A 19,618-nucleotide genomic window follows, 5' to 3' on the forward strand; every position below is an offset into this window, starting at 1 on the left:
TCTATGACGACTTGTCAACACGATTTTACAGCTGTCCAACATGGAGGTTTCGCTGTTCTGCAAGCCTTCTAGTGTCCTTTTTAATAGGGACTAAAATCCGCTTCCCTCTCGTCCAGCAGCGGCAGAGACTCAACCCTGGCCAAGTAGAGGCCCCAGCGCCTCGCCACCTCCACAGGCCCCTCAAGGAGCTAAAGGCACCAGTGAAGGATGGGCACGCTTCTCTGTTGGGTTTGGATGGAGATCCGAGGAGGTGCTGGTTTCTCAGCCTGTAATTAGCGATCATCTCTTCATTAACGTCGCCATCAGTAGCACTAATGCATGGGTCAAGGAACACGGCGACCCCCGCCTGAGAGAGCGTGTTTGAATGGCCATATTTGCATATGAGTGTGTTAACTGGGTCTGTCTCCAACCGCACAAACCACATGAGTGGGGGTTGCATGATTTTTTAAATACAATTATGTGCATTTTCTTTTTTTCTGCATTTTATTTCGGTATTATTGCAGATGCGATACTTAGGAAAAAATCAAGCCAGATTGAGAAATAGGTGGGTGAGTGGGTGCATATAGATGAATACATAGCGACACAGATAGCTGAGAAAAATAAAGATCGCTGAGGTCCGGGGGGACCTAAAAGTGAGAATGCCTGGAGTGATGGGGTGGGGGCGGCACACATGCGTGGTTGCCTCTGCTGCACTCTCTGCCCCCTCCACCATCGGCCCAACCCCTCTTGTAGCAGCCGCTTCTCACTTCCCACAGACAAGGTGCTAAATGCCTGAGGGGCAATTAGCCCTAGCTAATCCCGAGGAAACAAGCTCTGCCGGGGGTGGGTGGGGGTCACGAGGTATGAGAGTCTAAACTGATATGGACGGGGAGGCTGGTGCGAGCTTTAGCCGCAGCTGTCTCTGCCCATTTCTCTTCTGATCCAGTCCAGGGCAGGTGAAAGATAGATTTTTTCATTCTCTGCAGTTCTTGTTCAATCCATCAGAAACTGCTTGGAAAAGAAGACATGATATTGGGAAAGTGCAAAATAGATAAATGCTGCGCTTTCCTCTTTCCGAATATCACACAGGTCCCTGTTGCTCCTGGCTGAAGAGCTCCTGAGGAGAGTGCAGGCAGGAAGGAGGCAGTGGGTCAAAATGAAGGGAGGTTGCCTAACTCTTGCCCCACATTCCCCAGAAAGCCACCTTTTAGTTGGGCTCTACCCTCTTGAATAAAAGGAGGAGCTTTTACCCCTATGCCCACCCGCCATTACTATTCTGCCCCGCCGTTGCCACGTGGCCCGCTCCTACCAGATGTGTCTCCATGTGGGGTGAACCATTACGCACAAGAGGGGACCCTGAGCAAGGACAATCAACAGAAGGAGCTGAGACCACAACTTTGAGGTTAAATATCTGATGCAATATTATTTTGCACATTATACAGTGGAATAAAACGCACTCATAAATAACTTCACAACGTATTTATTAATGACACCATTTTGGAATGTTCCTTACAGAGACAGCTAGGCGTGTGCAGTTCCTGACTAGCGTCAATGCCTAATACGTTTGAAAGCTCCTCTTCAGATGCTCCTTGCACCTCTCATCCATTTCAGGGCCTGCACATGATTGTGAAGGCCGCCCAAAATCTTGCCTAACCAACTCCCTCGAGGGAGGAGCAAGGCCGCTCAGATGTAAATCTAAATAAGCATGCCAGAGGTATCTCCTGAAGGACCCCTTGCACCCGTCAGAGAGATGAGCCTTGGCAGCAGGGCTATAGCTTGGTTCCCTGGTGCAGACCGCACCACTCTCACCCCCAGGGGCCACAAGATGGTGCTACCAGCTACTTAGAGGGTCAGAAACAGCCGCTATGCGCCTATCCTCTGGCCCCTGCCAAGAATCAAATCTCAAACATCCCCACAATGTTCAAATATATAGTCAATAGTAAGATGCCAAGTTAACCTGTAGTATCACTGCTAACCACAGGCTGGCCATGAATCTCCTACCATTAGGCCTCCCACAAACTAATGCCAGGTATTGAGATGCAAAAACAACAAGCATTTGCAATGCAAAAGGTCTCGCATTTACCTGAGTTTGAGCTATTGATCCCTGGCTAACGTTACCATATGACCCCATATCACAAGCCCTTTATTTTCCAGTCCTGGAGTTTTCTTTTAGAAATTATTGTTTTGGAGTGTTTTAATTTCTGTAGATCATTTGATGTTAAACGAGGACTACAACTCCCAGAATGTGTCTTATTGTAACATGGGAGGCCCGCTGAAGCACAGAGCCACTCGTGAGATTGCATCGTTGTGTAAATATGTGCCTCCAAACTCAGTGTTTGCAGTTGCTATGATCGGTGATGTCACGTGGGAACCCTGCCTTTGATTGACTTGCATAAGAGTGCACAAACCTGCTTGGGCGCCGGGACTCGGGCGGAAGGAGAGGCAGAGACTGCAGAATGCTAGGGAGTGCAGAGTGACAGCAGAGTGCTAGGGAATGCAGAGTGACTGCAGAATGCTAGGGAGTGCAGAGTGACTAGGGAGTGCAGAGTGACTGCAGAATGCTAGGGAGTGCAGAGTGACTAGGGAGTGCAGAGTGACTGCAGAATGCTAGGGAGTGCAGAGTGACTAGGGAGTGCAGAGTGACTGCAGAGTGACTGCAGAGATTAAGCTAATGGCAATGTAAATGACAATGCCATTTATTTATCTGTTTTCAAAACCAACACATAAATAAAAATTTTGTCATTTATAATGCCAATAGCTCTAACTTTTCCAAAGGCGAAACCATTGCATTGTAAATGCTTGTTTAAGAAAGTGGATGCTATGTTTTCTTCCTTTTTATGGGCAAATAAGACTTCGAGATTAGCACTAAGCACTTTGAACTTCCCAACCGCACAGGGAGGGTTGTCTGTTCCAAATATTAGAGATTATTATCACGCTACTTTTGCACATCATAGTTTTAGGTTTTTGTACACAGAAAATCATGAAGCGGATAATTTTTTAATGAGGAAGATGTTGATTGAGCTCAAAATCAATGACCCAGTAAGAATCACGAAAGACCCACAGAAGGTACGCTACAAGTCTATACAGTGGCTATTTAAGCAAAAAACCCAGCTCCTGAAATATTATGACATTTGTAGAATAAATAGCTCAACTAGTTTAATGAATTTAATCATAGGAGAGATGGGTACCCTGGATAAAAACATTCTGAGACTCTGGAACGATAATGGCTTTGAAATAATTGAGCATTTTTTAATAGGGAGTAGATGGAAATCTTGGGAGGAAATCGAAAGGGAGATTCAGCACTCGAATATAATCCTGCAATGGTCCTTTATTAGCCTACATGCTGAACTAAGATAGCTGGATATAGGTAATTTATTTGAAAAAATTACATATAACTGAAGCGCTAAATAGTGCGACGCAGAGGAAGATTGGCACTTGGATAAAAAAACTTAATGAAGATAACTCAGTCGTATTATATAATAAGGCTAGAGACAGATGAGAAAGAGAGCAGACATTGAAATTAGCAAACTAACATGGAATAAAGTTAACAAATGTAATAAGTCCATTTTCCGAGGTGCCAATTTTAAGCGAATGCAATTTTTCACCAAATGGTTAATTTATAGAACACCCTCGTTTCTTCACAATATATATCCTCAAGTGGAGGATAAGTGTTTTCGTTGCGAAGAAAAAGGAACCTGGAAACATATAATATGGGAATGTACCAAAATACAGGACTATATGAAAGACATAGGAAAATATCTCAGTAATATATTCAATGTGACAAATACTTTTAATGAATTAATTGCAGTCTTTGGCTGCGCCCCTAGTTCCACTCCGCATGATGAGTCCTTGTTTATAGCATCACTGGTAGCAAGATCACTTATTCTGCAATTGTGGAAAACGGATAAAGTACCAACTCTTAATGCATGGAAGGCAAAAATATGGATGATTCAGGGAAGGGAGAAAAAAATACGCATTAAGATCAGGGGCCCTTAGAAAATACGATAAATACTGGAGTGGGTTGGAATGCTAGTTATTGATGGTTAACTTCTTCCTCTTTTTTAGGTATATATTTTCTTGGAATGTATTGATAAATGCTTTTATTATTAATATATCACTCTGTGCACATTGCACTTTAAAAGAATATCTTCTCCTAGAATTTGAATTTGTATTGGCATTATTATGGTATACTGTCAGCCTGTCTACCTTTGGATAATGTATTTTGCACTTTTAAAAATTCCGATGTGAAAATTGACATGTAATGATTATGTATCCGTTTTTCTTTTTTCTTTTTATGATCTCTCAATAAAAAATATAAAAAAATAAAAAACCAATTACTGCCTCGACTCAAGCAACAAAAAACTGCAAATTGATTAAACAAATAAAAAAAAGTCCATGCATTCAAATTTGACCTATTGGATACACTTAAGGCAGACTGGAAAAAACGATCAAAGCACAAAAGGGGCGCCTGCTAAGTATTACTGAATATCAAAAAAGCAGTGGCACAGGGGAGTTAATATGGGTGTGAATACAAGCAATAACATGTTCTGGCAAAACCCAAAAGCCTGGTGTTGCTCCCAGACTTTTGGATTTGTCAATGCTTGTTTTATTTTAACAAGGTTTTTTAAAGAATGTAATATTGTGGGAGCTGGTGGGCTCTCGCCACTATAAAGAAATAATTGCCTAAAAGCAAGAATATGTTTGATTTCAGAAAGCCCAGATTACTGTAGTAGTACTTGTCACTGAAGGGAGCTACTTAATTGTGCTCCTTGTGAAAGAGCCATCACAGAGCTGTATGAAATAGTGGGTGGGAAAAAATATGTATGGCACAACCACAGACAAATGGATGAAGAGCGCTGATTGAAGCTCTTATACATAAGAATATTATGAAATCATCTTAATAAAACTCAAATGTCCCTTGCAGCTTAGAAACATGGACATAACTGTGGTGGAGTGGGTCCCTCTCTCTCCTGCGTCCTTTTGCCAGAAGTGTTCTGTAGTGTTTTATTTGTGCAGGTGGAGGGGAGCAGCACTCGTTTTTGGGACCAGGACTTATTTTACAACATTGCTTGTTAACCCCCAGAAAGAGAGAGGAAAGCAGTAAAGGCAAAACAATGGGACATGAGAATGACATGGAACTAGAAGCAAAGGGAGAAAGCAGAAGGGGTAAACCACAAGGAGCGGTAATGGCTATCCTCATAGTGAATTTACTACATTGCCACACAGACGTTTTGGCAAATTCTATTAGGTATTTATGAGTTTGTGACGTAGTACTACGGGAGTATTATTTCACATTCTCATAAACGCCTTTTTGTATTGGCCAGTATCCCTCAATTTCCAGATCACGATTAGTAAAAGTGCAAAAAGGGCATAGTCCCTTCTATTTGTACCATTAGTATAAGAATATTACCATTTTAGATAATTTGGGGTCATTTCACATACTCTTAAATGCCCTTGTGAAATAGCCCCTAAGTGAATAAGGTGAAAGCCACGGGAGTGAGCCATTCCCTCAGTTTCAGTTAAACTTGACACTTCACACAAGTTTTCTAGGATGGTTCATATATTATTTTCTTTATTCTTCAAAGGAGTCATAAGATGTTTACTATAAGTAGGCCCTAGTAACAAACAATTAAAAAAGCACTTGAAGAATTCCGAATTCTAGCTGGGTGTGCTCTTTGCTGGTCAGGTTCCCTGTAACCCAATAGGGTGCCACTCACATTAAATTGCCACGCTCGCTTTGGCCCACACAAACAGTACATTGTGATTTTTGGTTACCTAGGACAGTAGACAATAGTTGAAAGTATGCAGGCAGACGTGGCCTTTCTTACCAGGTGGTCTTTTCTCTGGAGTACTTGATGCCTGGCACTTTTCCCATCCGCCTCACCATCATCCGCAGCCGGCTGTTCCCGGTCAGGACTTTAACGGCACTTCCCATAGTGATACTCTCCAGGCTGACCCCATTGACCTCTGTGATCTTGTCCCCCACGCACAGACCAGCGAACTCTGCAATGTTAAGTTAAACAATTTTAAGAGTTAATTTGAAAACCAAGGTTTTGCAATTAGTATGTAAAAGAAAAGCAATTAATATGGTTTATTTAGCATTTTATATAAGAAAAGAAACACAGGCAACAAAGTGCTCTATAAAAAATACAATATTTCAATTTTGTAAACAGAAAATAATCAGCCCACACCCCCCCTCACCATCATCACCAATTCAGCGTTCAGTTCCGCTACCTTCCTAGTATCCTGGAAGCACACCAAAGTCAAACCACTTCTGAAGAAACACACAGGGGACCTGTTGGACTTGACCCTTTTTGCAGGGTCACCCCTGAACTTTTTGCCTTTCTACTATATTTTTTCTGACCCGTTGTTGGCTATTTTATGACTCTGGGCACTTTACCACTGCTGATCAGTGCTAAAGTGCATTCGCTCTCCCTATTGTAAATTAATGTATTAATTAGTGATTCCATGATTGATTATTTGGTTTACTTGTCAGACCCTAGTACAGTGCACTGAGTGTGCCCAGGGCGTGTAAATCCAAATGCTGCTGGTGGGCTTGCAGCACTGGTTGTACCACCCAGAGAAGCGGTCTGGTAAATTGTGTCTAAGGTCTGCCATTGCAGAGCCTGCGTGCAGTCTGGTACCGTCATGCTGACTGGGCAAGTTCCCCCACTTGCCAGTCCCTGGACCTTCCCTTGTCTTCATATCAGACACCCCTATGGTAGGCCCAAGGGCAGGGTGCATTGTAAGTATAAGGTAGGACAAGCCCTGATGTGTGTGGCATGCCCTAATAGTGAATTACAGCCATTTTTGTTTTTCACTATTGCAAGGCTACCTGTTCTCCATAGGCCAGAATCGGCTGTTAGATTAGCAAATGTTTATAATCCTAACAGACTCAGAGAACATTGTAGAAATTCGAGTTTAGTATGCCTGGACTCAGAATAATAAAATACATCTTTAAGTGAAGTTGGTTTTAACATTCTGTGTTTGAAAATACCACTTTTAGAAATTAGGTATTTTCTTGCCTAACCTTCCAAGCCTGAAAAGGGTTTTTAGTCAGGTATCAAGAAAAGGGCACACTGCTAAGTATTAGCGCAATATTATTGGGCGATTCTCCGTAAAATTTGAGGTGCAAAAGGGTGAGGGGAAAGCCCTGTAACCCCTCCATGAAGTGTCAACCGAGGCTAACAATGCTTACGTGTAATAACAGAATACCCATGCACACTCTAACAATATATAAACAATAATGTCAGTGTAGCCACTTAAACAAGGAAGACAAAGCCTGTCATTTGAACATAAATAATTGTTTTCTTAGAATCACTCGTTGGTATGTGGTGTCTTTATTGTTCTTAACAAGAAAACCAGCCGACGCGTGTTTCGTCGCGAGTTGGACAATCTTCCCGCGACTCCTCAGGGCTATTGATACTAGAGAAAGGTAGTGAAAGTTGCTCCGTCGGTGATACTTTCGACCAGACGGGGTGACCACTACCTGATACACAGAGCGACAGGCAGTTACAGAAGATGGGATCCTACCTCATCCCGCAACATCGTGGATACACACACATCTAATACTTATAGCGACAAATTGTTCACAAGTTTTACAGACCTACTAGAGTGTCGCTCTGTGTGGAGAAACGGACACCTCCACTTTTCACAAGATTTCTACATACCGCTACTCAACGCGCCCTGAAGTATCCCACATTTCGACCAACCTTGCTAATTCCACTCAACGGCCCACTTTGGCAAGATTTTTATACCTACATCTCCACGTCAACCTACACAGTCCAGGGCCCTGTTGGGTCGGAAGTATCACCGCCGGAGTGACTTTCACTACCTTTCTCCAGTATCAATAACCCTGAGGAGTAGCGGGAAGATTGTCCCACACGCGACGAAAAACGCGTCGGCTGTTTTTCTTGTTAAGAGCATTAAAGACACCACATACCAACGAGTGATTCTAAGAAAACAATTATTTATGTTCAAATGACAGGCTTTGTCTTCCTTGTTTATGTGTCTACACTGACATTACTGTTTATATATTATTAGAGTGTGCATAGGTATTCTGTTATAACCTTTCAAGCCTGCCTCTGCTAGGTTGTGTATTCCTTTGTCTGGGTTTGTTTGTGACAGGGCAGGGGGATTCCAGGAGACAGGCTGGGGCAGCCCGGTGGTGAATAGAGAGATCTGCAGCTAGATGGGAGGGAGGAGTTGCACCTGGGACCTGAATAGGGCTGGGCCTTCCCTCTAAAATGCCGGCTCCACCCCTGTGGTGCGTCTAATATCTCTGCCCTGCACACTGAAAGCAGATAAGGAAGACTGTCAACAAGTGCTCCAGGACTGTACTTGCCTTCCACAATGCTGGCTCCACCTCGTGTGGGGCGTCTGATGTGCATGCCCTGCGCTGTGAAGGGAAAGGAGAAGTCTGGTAAACAGAGTGCTTCAGAACTGGTTCGAACTGGACACAGGCCCCTCTCCCCTCAGAGAACAAAGGATTTTGGGGTATAAATATTGGGACCCTGATCCTAAGAAATGAGATCACTTCTAGACTTACAAGACGGAACCTCTGCTGAGGAGAAGGAACCTGAAGAAACTGAAGAGAGACTATTCCCAAGCTGAAGTGCTGCTTGGGGGATTGGCCTGCAGAGGTTGCCTGACTGCCAAAGACAGGAGACAGGAGAAAGGACTTTGTGGACTTTACTTTCAACTTGAGCAAAGATCTCCAAGGGCTTGGAAGAGAGCTTGCCCCCTCACCGAAGTCCCAGGACCAGTGGACTTCACCAGCCGGTGGTAAATAAAAAACTAGTTATTTACGCCGTTCGGAATTTCTATAATTACCCAAGAAAAGGGTAATGCATAAAATGAGGAGCAGAGTCCGTGGTCTTCGAGTTGAAAGGGTTTTATTCCAGAACTCGAGTTAAGGGAGAGCTCCTTCACCAAGCGGGTTCAGGAGTAGTCTACTTTGCTTGGAACATATCAGCACTTTTATACAATACGAGTACAATCAAAAAGAAGGAGTTTCCCTTGGGCTTGATTCAATCATTTCATGACGTAGTCATACAGGAGACATAGCATACTTGTTCTCGTTTAAAGAATAACCTGAATAGCATTTACACATAGACAAACATATTGCATCTGGGTGATTGAGGTAACAAGTTACAGAGTTGTTAGTATCTGAGGACAGCGAATCGAGGCATTGTCACAGGGTCATTTCTGTCGGAAAGGTAAAGAGGACGAGGCATTGTGCGTTCTTTGCTTCGTACACAAGGGCGGTGATGTCTCACAATGGTATGTGTGTGCAGCAGGGAAGAGGGAGAATGGGCTGTAGTAAACTATTATTCTTCGTGGCTGTCTCGTGTGCTTGATTAGGTCTCCCCTTGGTTGTTAACCCAACCCGTGGCTGTCCTCGGAAACTAGGAAATCATTGACGAGCGAGAGCTGCTCGTTCGGTGACAGGGTTAGGGAGGGGGTTTTTCCGAGTCAACCATCCGACTGACTCCGTTCTGGTCTAAAGGAAAATATCGAACGGGACGGAAACCCGTAGGATACATGATGGCTGTTCATTATTCTTTGCATGTGCCAGTACTATGAGAAAGTGAGCAGGCAAGAGGGGGTATAACGGGATTTGTGCTTGAAGTAGGAGAATCGGCTTGCCTGGTCGATGTCAGGGTGGATAAGGTGCATGATGGGACACCAGGCGGAAAAGGGAGTTTTTTTTAGTCAAATGTCACATTCCCTCCTTGTCCCATAGAAACCCTATTACAGAAATTCTTAATCAATTTCTATATTCATCAGGTCGTATACTTGCTCCTGTAACATGATCATTTCATTTTTCTTTCCTCTATTTCGTGGACGAGGAGTACAGGAAGTGGCACACAGTCCACAAAGGGCGGGGCCACACTGGACACAGAGGCAACAGGTGAAGATAGTGGCGAAAACGAGGCCCAGGACTGTTAGTGTCTTCCACCCCCAGGTGGACAGGAGATCCCACAACCAGCCGGTCAGGGACCATGTGCCGGTGTCCATATCCAATTTTTCGGATAGAACATGAAGGCGGGAGATAGCAGAATAAACTGATGGGGCGTTGTCTGGAATAAACACACAACAACTGGACCCTATTACCTTACACATACCACCACGGTCGGCTAACAAGACATCTAAAACTATACGGTGCTGCAGTGTCATGAGCCTGTCTGCAGCTACCTCAGCTGTAATGTTATTTAAGGCGCCAGTTGTTTCATCTATGGCGGCCTGAACTACAAGGGTTAGTTGACGGATGTGGCGACTATTTGCCATAGGTCCCCAGAAAGGGAGAAAACCTTTAAAGAATTCTCCAGCTTCTTGTCCTGTAGTATCTTCTGCATCTATGATCCCCCTTCGTTGTCTTCTAACTTGGGTCAGAGGGTCAATCAGGGGGTAATTGGCAGGGGCTGTGTAAGTCGGTGGTAATAGGAATGCGATGTAGCACTTTCCAGACCAGCCTTGGGGCAACCAGGTGCGTGCATGGGGTCCACAAATGAAATAAGTGTTTGGGGCAGTTACAATGGTCGGAAAATCAGGAGCAGGCAGTGTGTATGTCCTGTCACACTAGCTGTTCCCCATTACTTCCCCTTTTCCTTTCCCCCTTATGCAAAACCGGCCGTTTTGCAGTACTACCCAACCTCCTTGATCTGTCCGTCTTTGATCGACAGAAAACATTTCCCTGAAGGAAGCAATGTCATGGAACTGAGAGTAACTGATATTTTCGTGATCTTCGGCCCTCCCCCAGGTAACAGTGAGATCCACCATTTTAGAAACAGCCCTTACTATTTTGGTCTTTACTTCGTTCCAATTACTCTCGTTTTTCAATTTGGTCGGGGGAATGTTTCTGACTGAGGCAGAGAATATCATGGCTAAGGCATAGGCGGATCCTGAATAACCAAACGGGAGGGAGAAAAAGGGCATTCCCTTATGTATGGAATGTGGCAACAAGCCACAAACCCAACAGTTTGTCTTGTTGACTATGAGCTGGTGTTTATGGAGGGTGGAAATGAATGTATTATTTATAAATTCCTTTCTTCTGTCCTCGAGGTGTGGGGGAAGATCAACATGGGAATGCATAGTGGTATTTTTTTCAAACGTGGAAGAATGCGGAGGGAAAACTGTACATGAGATCCATCCCAGACAGGCTGCTACACAGCAAACAAGTAACATTGTAAATAGAAAGATCGAGAACCTGTTATTAAGTATGAGCGGAAAATTCGTTCCGCTTGCGGATTTTGCGAATTTTCGGTAAATTCGCGATCCGCGAACTCCCGCGAATTTACCGAGAATTCGCAAATCCGCGAGCAGCGGATTATTCTGGGGGCAAAAGTTGAAGCCTGGCCTGTTGTAACTATTTCACGATGGCGCCGGCAAGCTGCCAGCGCCATCCTAAAATAGTTACTAAGTTAGCTTCAACAGGAAGCTCTAATAGATAAAATAAAGCAGGTGCTCGATTTTATCTATTAGAGCTTCCTGTTGAAGTTAATTTAGTAACTATTTTAGGATGGCGCTGGCAGCTTGCCGGCGCCATCGTAAAATAGTTACAACAGACCAGGCTGGTGTATTTCCTTTCCCAAATGTACCGTGGAACATCAGCTGTGATGCTGGATAGAGGCCTTTGCATCCTTGACTTTCACTAGCGCAATACCTGTGCTGTTCTTGTGACCAGGAGCTTCTTTCTCTTCATCTGCTGAACTGATCTTTCTCTGACCTTTTATACACACAAGAGGCATGTGAACTCGCATTGAAGCCCCGCACATTTGGTCCCGCTCACACACTCGCGGTGTGCACCGTCTTCCCGCCATTTACCCACTATGATGGACAGCTCACTCCGGGACCCCTGCGCCCTTCGGGGCGATTGCATAGTAACACACACATGGTCGCTCGAACTAGTTGAAGCTCAAATTCAGTGACTCATTCATTAGCCCAAAAACAATCGTGAGCGTCGTCGAGGCTGGGCAGGTGTGCCTTCATCCCAAACCTACCGTGGAACATCAGCTGTGATGCTGGATAGAGGCCTTTGCATCCTTGACTTTCACGAGCACAATACCCGTGCTGTTCTTGTGACCAGGGGCTTCTTTCTCTTCATCTGCTGAACTGATCTTTCTCTGACCTTTTATACACACAAGAGGCATGTGCACTCGCACAGAAGCCCCGCCCCAAATCTGCGGATCCGCAAATCCGCAAAATCCGCGGATTTTGCGGATCCACGATCCGCAAATCCGCAAAATTCGCGGATCGTGGATCCGCAAAATCTGCCCATGCTTACCTGTTATGCAGTAATTTTACATAATTAGTCTTTTTCCGTTGACGCACTGCGTCATTTCTCCTCGTAATGTCTATGGATTTAATATCAAGATGTCTCTGGACACGAGATCAAAACGTCTCCCTGCAGCCGCTTCACCAAGAGCTTGTTCCTGGGCTTAATTAGCCACCGGTGCGTTATGATCAGGTGCAATGTCTTTAGTCTGTTTTTGGTGAGATCGCAGCCGCGATCGGTATTCCTGTTGAGGAGTGAGTTCTGGAATTGGTGAATTTATATCCGGGGCGTTTGTAGCTGTTGAACAGGGCACAGTGTCTGTGGGTGTAGGTCCAAAAAATTTCCGACAGTGGCTAGCGTGGAGCCATCCTTTGCGTCCTACTTTGACGGCTGTCCTCGTGGTCAGGAGGACCAGCTTAGGAGCTGTCCATCTCTTCTCCAGGGGGCTGGTACGATCAAAATTCCGCACCAGGATCCAGTCGCCGGGCCTGATGGTGTGTTCTCCAGGTGTGGTGTGGTCTGGAAATGCTGCTGTAACCTGTGAACGACAAGATTGGAGTGCAGACATCAAGGAAGCCAGGCAATCTGTCAACATATTAGAATCAATGTCAGTCAGTTTTCTAGGAGAAGGGACACCCCAGATGTTAGGAGGTCTCCCGAATGTTATTTCAAAAGGGGACAGTCCCGTCCGGGAATGTGCCACCATTCGCATATAAAAGAGAGCGACCGGGAGGGCAGTGACCCAGTCTATCCCTTTTTCTGCACATACTTTGGCTAGTTTTGTTTTCAAGGCCTGGTTGTGCCTTTCTACCAGGCCAGCTGCTTGAGGGTGTCGGACACAATGGAATCTCCAGGAATATCCCAATAAAAGAGAAACAGCCTCCATTAATTTGGAAGAGAAAGGCTGTCCATTGTCTGAGTAGACGACCCTTGGTAACCATACCTGGGGAAGAATTCTCTCACTAATTGCTTAGCGGTTGTTTGGGCACCATAGTCTGGGACGGGGTATGCTTCAGTCCATCGTGTCAGTGTACACACTACCACTAGCACATATTTGTACCCTCTGCATCTGTCCATCTGGATATAATCCATTTGGAGGACTTCGAAAGGGTGATCAGGAGGCTGGAATCCACCTTGTTCTACTGGTACACCTTTACCAGGATTAAATTGGCAACATATCATACAAGTTCTTACTTTTTGTTTGGCTGCAGCTCTCAGATGTTTGTTAAACGAGATATTCCGTAAACTATCCAGCATACCTTTCTCGCCTAGGTGGGCGGGGCTATGGACTGTGTCAATTATGACTTGCACCATGGAATCAGGGAGAAACCACACTGTTCGGTCTTTGGTCATCCAACCCTGATCAGTCTGGACCCCTCCTTGTTCAGTCCATTTCTTTATTTCATCTGTGGTGGCATGTGTCTGTATGTCTAGCACATCTTTCCAGGGGTTCCTCACTATCATAGTGAAAGTCTGTGTTGGTACCTGAGAGTCTGATGTGTTCACTGGATTCTGGGCTGTCTGTTTAGCAGTCTGGTCCGCTAAGTCATTTCCTTATTCCTTTAGATATGGTGTCTGTAGCTTTGGTATGTGCTTTGCACTTCAGAATAGCTATGGCTGTAGGTAGGTGTATGGCATCTAGTAGGGCTTGAATCAGGGGACCATGTTGTATCTTGGTCCCATGTGAGGTAAGAAAACCTCTTTCTCGCCATAACACCAAAATTGTGAACTACACCGAATGCGTATTGGGAATCGGTATAGATGTTCACTTTCAATTGTTTTGCCCATATGCAGGCCTGTGTCAGAGCGATGAGCTCTGCTGCTTGGGCTGACAGAATGTCAATTCTTTGGGTCTCTATAACTTTACAGTCCGTTGTTACTGCATAGGCTGCCACTAACTCTCCAGCACTTGTCCTCATGCACGACCCATCCACATAAAGTGTTACATCAAGATCTGGGAGTGCAACATCTGTTAGGTCTTGTCTTGGTTTTGTCACTACGTCGATAATCTCCACACAGTCATGTTGTGTCATGTCATCTGAGCTTGAGGGCAAAAGGGTGGCGGGATTCAATACGTTACATCGTCTGATCTCTATGTGTGGCTGAAAGAGCGTTAGTTCGTATCCTGTCAGTCTTGCTACAGTCAGGTGTTGGGTCTGTGTTCTGTTCAGAAGGACTTCCACAGCATGTGGTACTTGTACTATCAGGGGATGTCCAAACACTATTGAATCACTTTGTCTTATGGCCAGGGCTGTAGCCGCAACGGATTTCAGGCATGCAGGCAAAGCTTGTGCTACGGGGTCCAATGTGCTAGAAAAATAAGCACAGGGTCTGTTTCTTCCTGCTTGGTCTTGTGTGAGGACGGATAGTGCTGTTCCGTCACGTACTGTCACAAACAGGGTAAAAGGCTTGCAATAGTTCGGTGTGGCCAGAACTGGTGCTTGACACAGAGCTAGTTTCAGAGCTTCAAATGCTTGGGAGTGTTCCGATGTCCAAGGGAGAGTTGTATGAGTGGCTGCTTCCACTGTGGTTAACTGTATGAGTGGATTGACTATGTGGGCATACTGAGGGATCCATTGTCTGCAATATGAAGTGAGACCAATGAATGCGCGAACTTCTTTCTGTGACTTTGGCTGTGAAATTGTCGAAATCAGTTGGATTCGTTCCTGTGTTAGTTGCCTACCCTCTTTCGACAGCAAATGTCCTAAGTAAGCTACTTGCTGTGCGCAGAACTGTAATTTTGAGGGAGACACCTTGTGACCTTTGTCTGTCAGGAAATGTAGGACTGTGAGAGATGCTTTTTCACATTCTGGTTCTGTCCTTGCTGTGACGAGGATGTCATCTACATATTGTATCAATGCAATGTTGGTAGGCATATTGATACTGTCAAGTTGTCTTTTTAGTGCTTGGCTGTAGATGCTTGGACTTTCTGTATAGCCTTGGGGAGCTCTAGTGAACCTGAAGCTTCGTCCTTTTAAACTGAATCCGAAAAGATATTGACTGTCGGGATGTATAGGAATGCTGAAAAACGCATTCTTCAAGTCGATGACTGTGAAAAATGCAGCTTCTGGGTCTATGGCAGTCAATAGTGAAGAAATATCTGGGACCACCGGATATTGTGGGATCACACATTTGTTCAGTTCTCGGAGATCAACCACCAGTCGGTAGACCAGGGGTGCCTGAGGGTCAGTCCTTTTGAGGACCGGAAGGACTGGAGAATTGCAGACATTTGAATCAGTCTCTATCACCACACCATGCTCTATGAGTTCTTGGATTATTTTTAGTAAGGCTTGTTCAGCCTCGGGTGGAATCTTATATTGTCGTATACGGGGTAGGACTACACCCTCCTTGAGCGTGGCTTGATGTGGGGTGATGTCCATGTATCCGACATCAGTCGAGCTTTTTGCCCACAAATGTTGTGGGATGTCATTTAGTCTGGGGTCGAATTCTTTGACTGTGAAATGTCCTTTGAAATCTCGTAGGAACAATTTTACTCCTTCCGGTGAACAGCATATTACTGCTCCTAGTTCTTTGAGTGTCTTGATTCCTAGTAAATTCTCTGGGCACTTTTCTGTAAGGACCAGGTCAGTAGTACGTGTCAGAGGACCCACTCCTAAGGAGACTGGTTCAGATACTTTGTTTATGATCGGTTTTCCTGAAAAGCCCAGAGATATATTATGTGAGCCAGAGAGAGGAACCTCTGGGACTTCCTTATGACTTATGGTAGTCCTACTTGCCCCCGTGTCGATGAGGAATTTTCTGTCTTGTCCCAGTAAGTGAGCTTGTACATATGGACCTTTCTGATCTACTGGAACTGGGATAAGGGACAAGTCACTTTCTCTCTCAAGGCTGTCTCATACATATGGCTCAAAATCGGGGTAATCTGACTGTACGCTCTGGTACATCTGCGTGGCAGCAGCAGGCGTCTGAACCTGTGGCGGCACAATGGTTTGGGGCGGCTGAGTGTTACCTGGTCTAGGAGTGTGAGGGCGTTCTTTCATCTTTCCTGTCGCTATGTTATGTTTCAGAACTGGACATTCCCTCACAAAATGGCCCTGCTGCTTGCAGTAGTTGCAAGTACCTTTGTTGGCCCCCACATTACCTTTGGGGCCCGTATTTACTGGTGCCATCTGTGCAACCAGTACCTTAATTTTTGTGTCTTTCACTCTTTTCTTTTCCTGTTCCTGTTCCTCCCTTATTCTGTTGTGGTGGTACTGTAACATCTGTAACATTTGTGAAGGACTATTTGCTTGCCAGGTACTCTCAATTTTCAACACTCTATTTCTGATGGGGGGGTAAGGCGTTGTCCACCAATTTGGACACAAAAAGATGAGGATATGCCTCGCTGCTATGTGCGAGTCCACTATTTATAGAGAAACATTTCTCCAATCTAGTGTAGTAATCACCCGTATCCTTGTCTGGCTTTTGTTTACAGGCGGAAATGGCATCCCAATCTTCCTTTTTCGTTGTCAATAACAGAGGCAAGACCTGTATGAGGAGGCTGGGCAGTTCTTTTACGCGTTCACCTAGACCTTCACCTGGTTTTCTGTCTGTCTCTTCTTGTTCTAGAATATTTACAACAAGGGGTGGTGAGGGACAGAGTCTCTGAATTAAGCAGAAAGCTCTCACCCAGTCAAGAGATCAGGGCTAGATCCAACACCGTTTTTTAGCTCACTGCACCATCCCAGTTTCAGAACCCGGCCAGGGACAGACTGATTTGCATATAGCCAGGTTCTGAGCTGGGATGGGGCAGTGAGATAAATAACGGTGATGGATCAAGCCCTGATCTTTGGACTGGGTAAGAGTGGTCTGTTTAACTCAGACACTCTGTTCATCACCACCCCCTTTTTGTAAATCGTTTTTGGCCACTATAGGTGTGGCAGGGTATACTCAGACATGAGTCCCTTTCTCACTGCTCCATCAGGATTCAAGCAAGCCGGGCCGAAGAAGGCTGAAATGCCAGAAACCGGTCCCCGGTAGCTTGTCTCCTTTCTGGTGAAGAATTGGCTTGGTAGTTTAGTCTGCCCTGTTCCCATGATGCACTGGGCCAGGGACAGACTGATTTGCATATAGCCAGGTTCTGAGCTGGGATGGGGCAGTGAGATAAATAACGGTGATGGATCAAGCCCTGATCTTTGGACTGGGTAAGAGTGGTCTGTTTAACTCAGACACTCTGTTCATCACCACCCCCTTTTTGTAAATCGTTTTTGGCCACTATAGGTGTGGCAGGGTATACTCAGACATGAGTCCCTTTCTCACTGCTCCATCAGGATTCAAGCAAGCCGGGCCGAAGAAGGCTGAAATGCCAGAAACCGGTCCCCGGTAGCTTGTCTCCTTTCTGGTGAAGAATTGGCTTGGTAGTTTAGTCTGCCCTGTTCCCATGATGCACTGGGCCAGGGACAGACTGATTTGCATATAGCCAGGTTCTGAGCTGGGATGGGGCAGTGAGATAAATAACGGTGATGGATCAAGCCCTGATCTTTGGACTGGGTAAGAGTGGTCTGTTTAACTCAGACACTCTGTTCATCACCACCCCCTTTTTGTAAATCGTTTTTGGCCACTATAGGTGTGGCAGGGTATACTCAGACATGAGTCCCTTTCTCACTGCTCCATCAGGATTCAAGCAAGCCGGGCCGAAGAAGGCTGAAATGCCAGAAACCGGTCCCCGGTAGCTTGTCTCCTTTCTGGTGAAGAATTGGCTTGGTAGTTTAGTCTGCCCTGTTCCCATGATGCACTGGGCCAGGGACAGACTGATTTGCATATAGCCAGGTTCTGAGCTGGGATGGGGCAGTGAGATAAATAACGGTGATGGATCAAGCCCTGATCTTTGGACTGGGTAAGAGTGGTCTGTTTAACTCAGACACTCTGTTCATCACCACCCCCTTTTTGTAAATCGTTTTTGGCCACTATAGGTGTGGCAGGGTATACTCAGACATGAGCCCCTTTCTCACTGCTCCATCAGGATTCAAGCAAGCCGGGCCGAAGAAGGCTGAAATGCCAGAAACCGGTCCCCGGTAGCTTGTCTCCTTTCTGGTGAAGAATTGGCTTGGTAGTTTAGTCTGCCCTGTTCCCATGATGCACTGGGCCAGGGACAGACTGATTTGCATATAGCCAGGTTCTGAGCTGGGATGGGGCAGTGAGATAAATAACGGTGATGGATCAAGCCCTGATCTTTGGACTGGGTAAGAGTGGTCTGTTTAACTCAGACACTCTGTTCATCACCACCCCCTTTTTGTAAATCGTTTTTGGCCACTATAGGTGTGGCAGGGTATACTCAGACATGAGTCCCTTTCTCACTGCTCCATCAGGATTCAAGCAAGCCGGGCCGAAGAAGGCTGAAATGCCAGAAACCGGTCCCCGGTAGCTTGTCTCCTTTCTGGTGAAGAATTGGCTTGGTAGTTTAGTCTGCCCTGTTCCCATGATGCACTGGGCCAGGGACAGACTGATTTGCATATAGCCAGGTTCTGAGCTGGGATGGGGCAGTGAGATAAATAACGGTGATGGATCAAGCCCTGATCTTTGGACTGGGTAAGAGTGGTCTGTTTAACTCAGACACTCTGTTCATCACCACCCCCTTTTTGTAAATCGTTTTTGGCCACTATAGGTGTGGCAGGGTATACTCAGACATGAGTCCCTTTCTCACTGCTCCATCAGGATTCAAGCAAGCCGGGCCGAAGAAGGCTGAAATGCCAGAAACCGGTCCCCGGTAGCTTGTCTCCTTTCTGGTGAAGAATTGGCTTGGTAGTTTAGTCTGCCCTGTTCCCATGATGCACTGGGCCAGGGACAGACTGATTTGCATATAGCCAGGTTCTGAGCTGGGATGGGGCAGTGAGATAAATAACGGTGATGGATCAAGCCCTGATCTTTGGACTGGGTAAGAGTGGTCTGTTTAACTCAGACACTCTGTTCATCACCACCCCCTTTTTGTAAATCGTTTTTGGCCACTATAGGTGTGGCAGGGTATACTCAGACATGAGTCCCTTTCTCACTGCTCCATCAGGATTCAAGCAAGCCTGGCCGAAGAAGGCTGAAATGCCAGAAACCGGTCCCCGGTAGCTCGTCTCCTTTCTGGTGAAGAATTGGCTTGGTAGTTTAGTCTGCCCTGTTCCCATGATGCACTGGGCCAGGGACAGACTGATTTGCATATAGCCAGGTTCTGAGCTGGGATGGGGCAGTGAGATAAATAACGGTGATGGATCAAGCCCTGATCTTTGGACTGGGTAAGAGTGGTCTGTTTAACTCAGACACTCTGTTCATCACCACCCCCTTTTTGTAAATCGTTTTTGGCCACTATAGGTGTGGCAGGGTATACTCAGACATGAGTCCCTTTCTCACTGCTCCATCAGGATTCAAGCAAGCCGG

At 45.6% G+C, this 19,618-nt stretch overlaps 1 protein-coding gene across 1 annotated transcript in view; it reads right to left on the reverse strand.

Moving 5' to 3' along the window:
* Nucleotides 1-19,618, reverse strand: part of LOC147660886 (PDZ domain-containing protein 7-like) — a gene marked incomplete at its 3' end in the record, with an annotated part of 489,505 nt that overhangs the window by 359,562 nt on the left and 110,325 nt on the right. The window contains exon 3 of the mRNA XM_086951444.1: nt 5,808-5,982. Coding sequence (XP_086807570.1) covers nt 5,808-5,982 — 175 coding nt within the window. The remainder of the gene's footprint in view (nt 1-5,807; nt 5,983-19,618) is intronic.

Source organism: Lissotriton vulgaris, unplaced genomic scaffold (assembly GCF_964263255.1).
Source record: "Lissotriton vulgaris unplaced genomic scaffold, aLisVul1.2 SCAFFOLD_1420, whole genome shotgun sequence".
In the NCBI taxonomy this organism is placed as follows: domain Eukaryota; kingdom Metazoa; phylum Chordata; class Amphibia; order Caudata; family Salamandridae; genus Lissotriton; species Lissotriton vulgaris.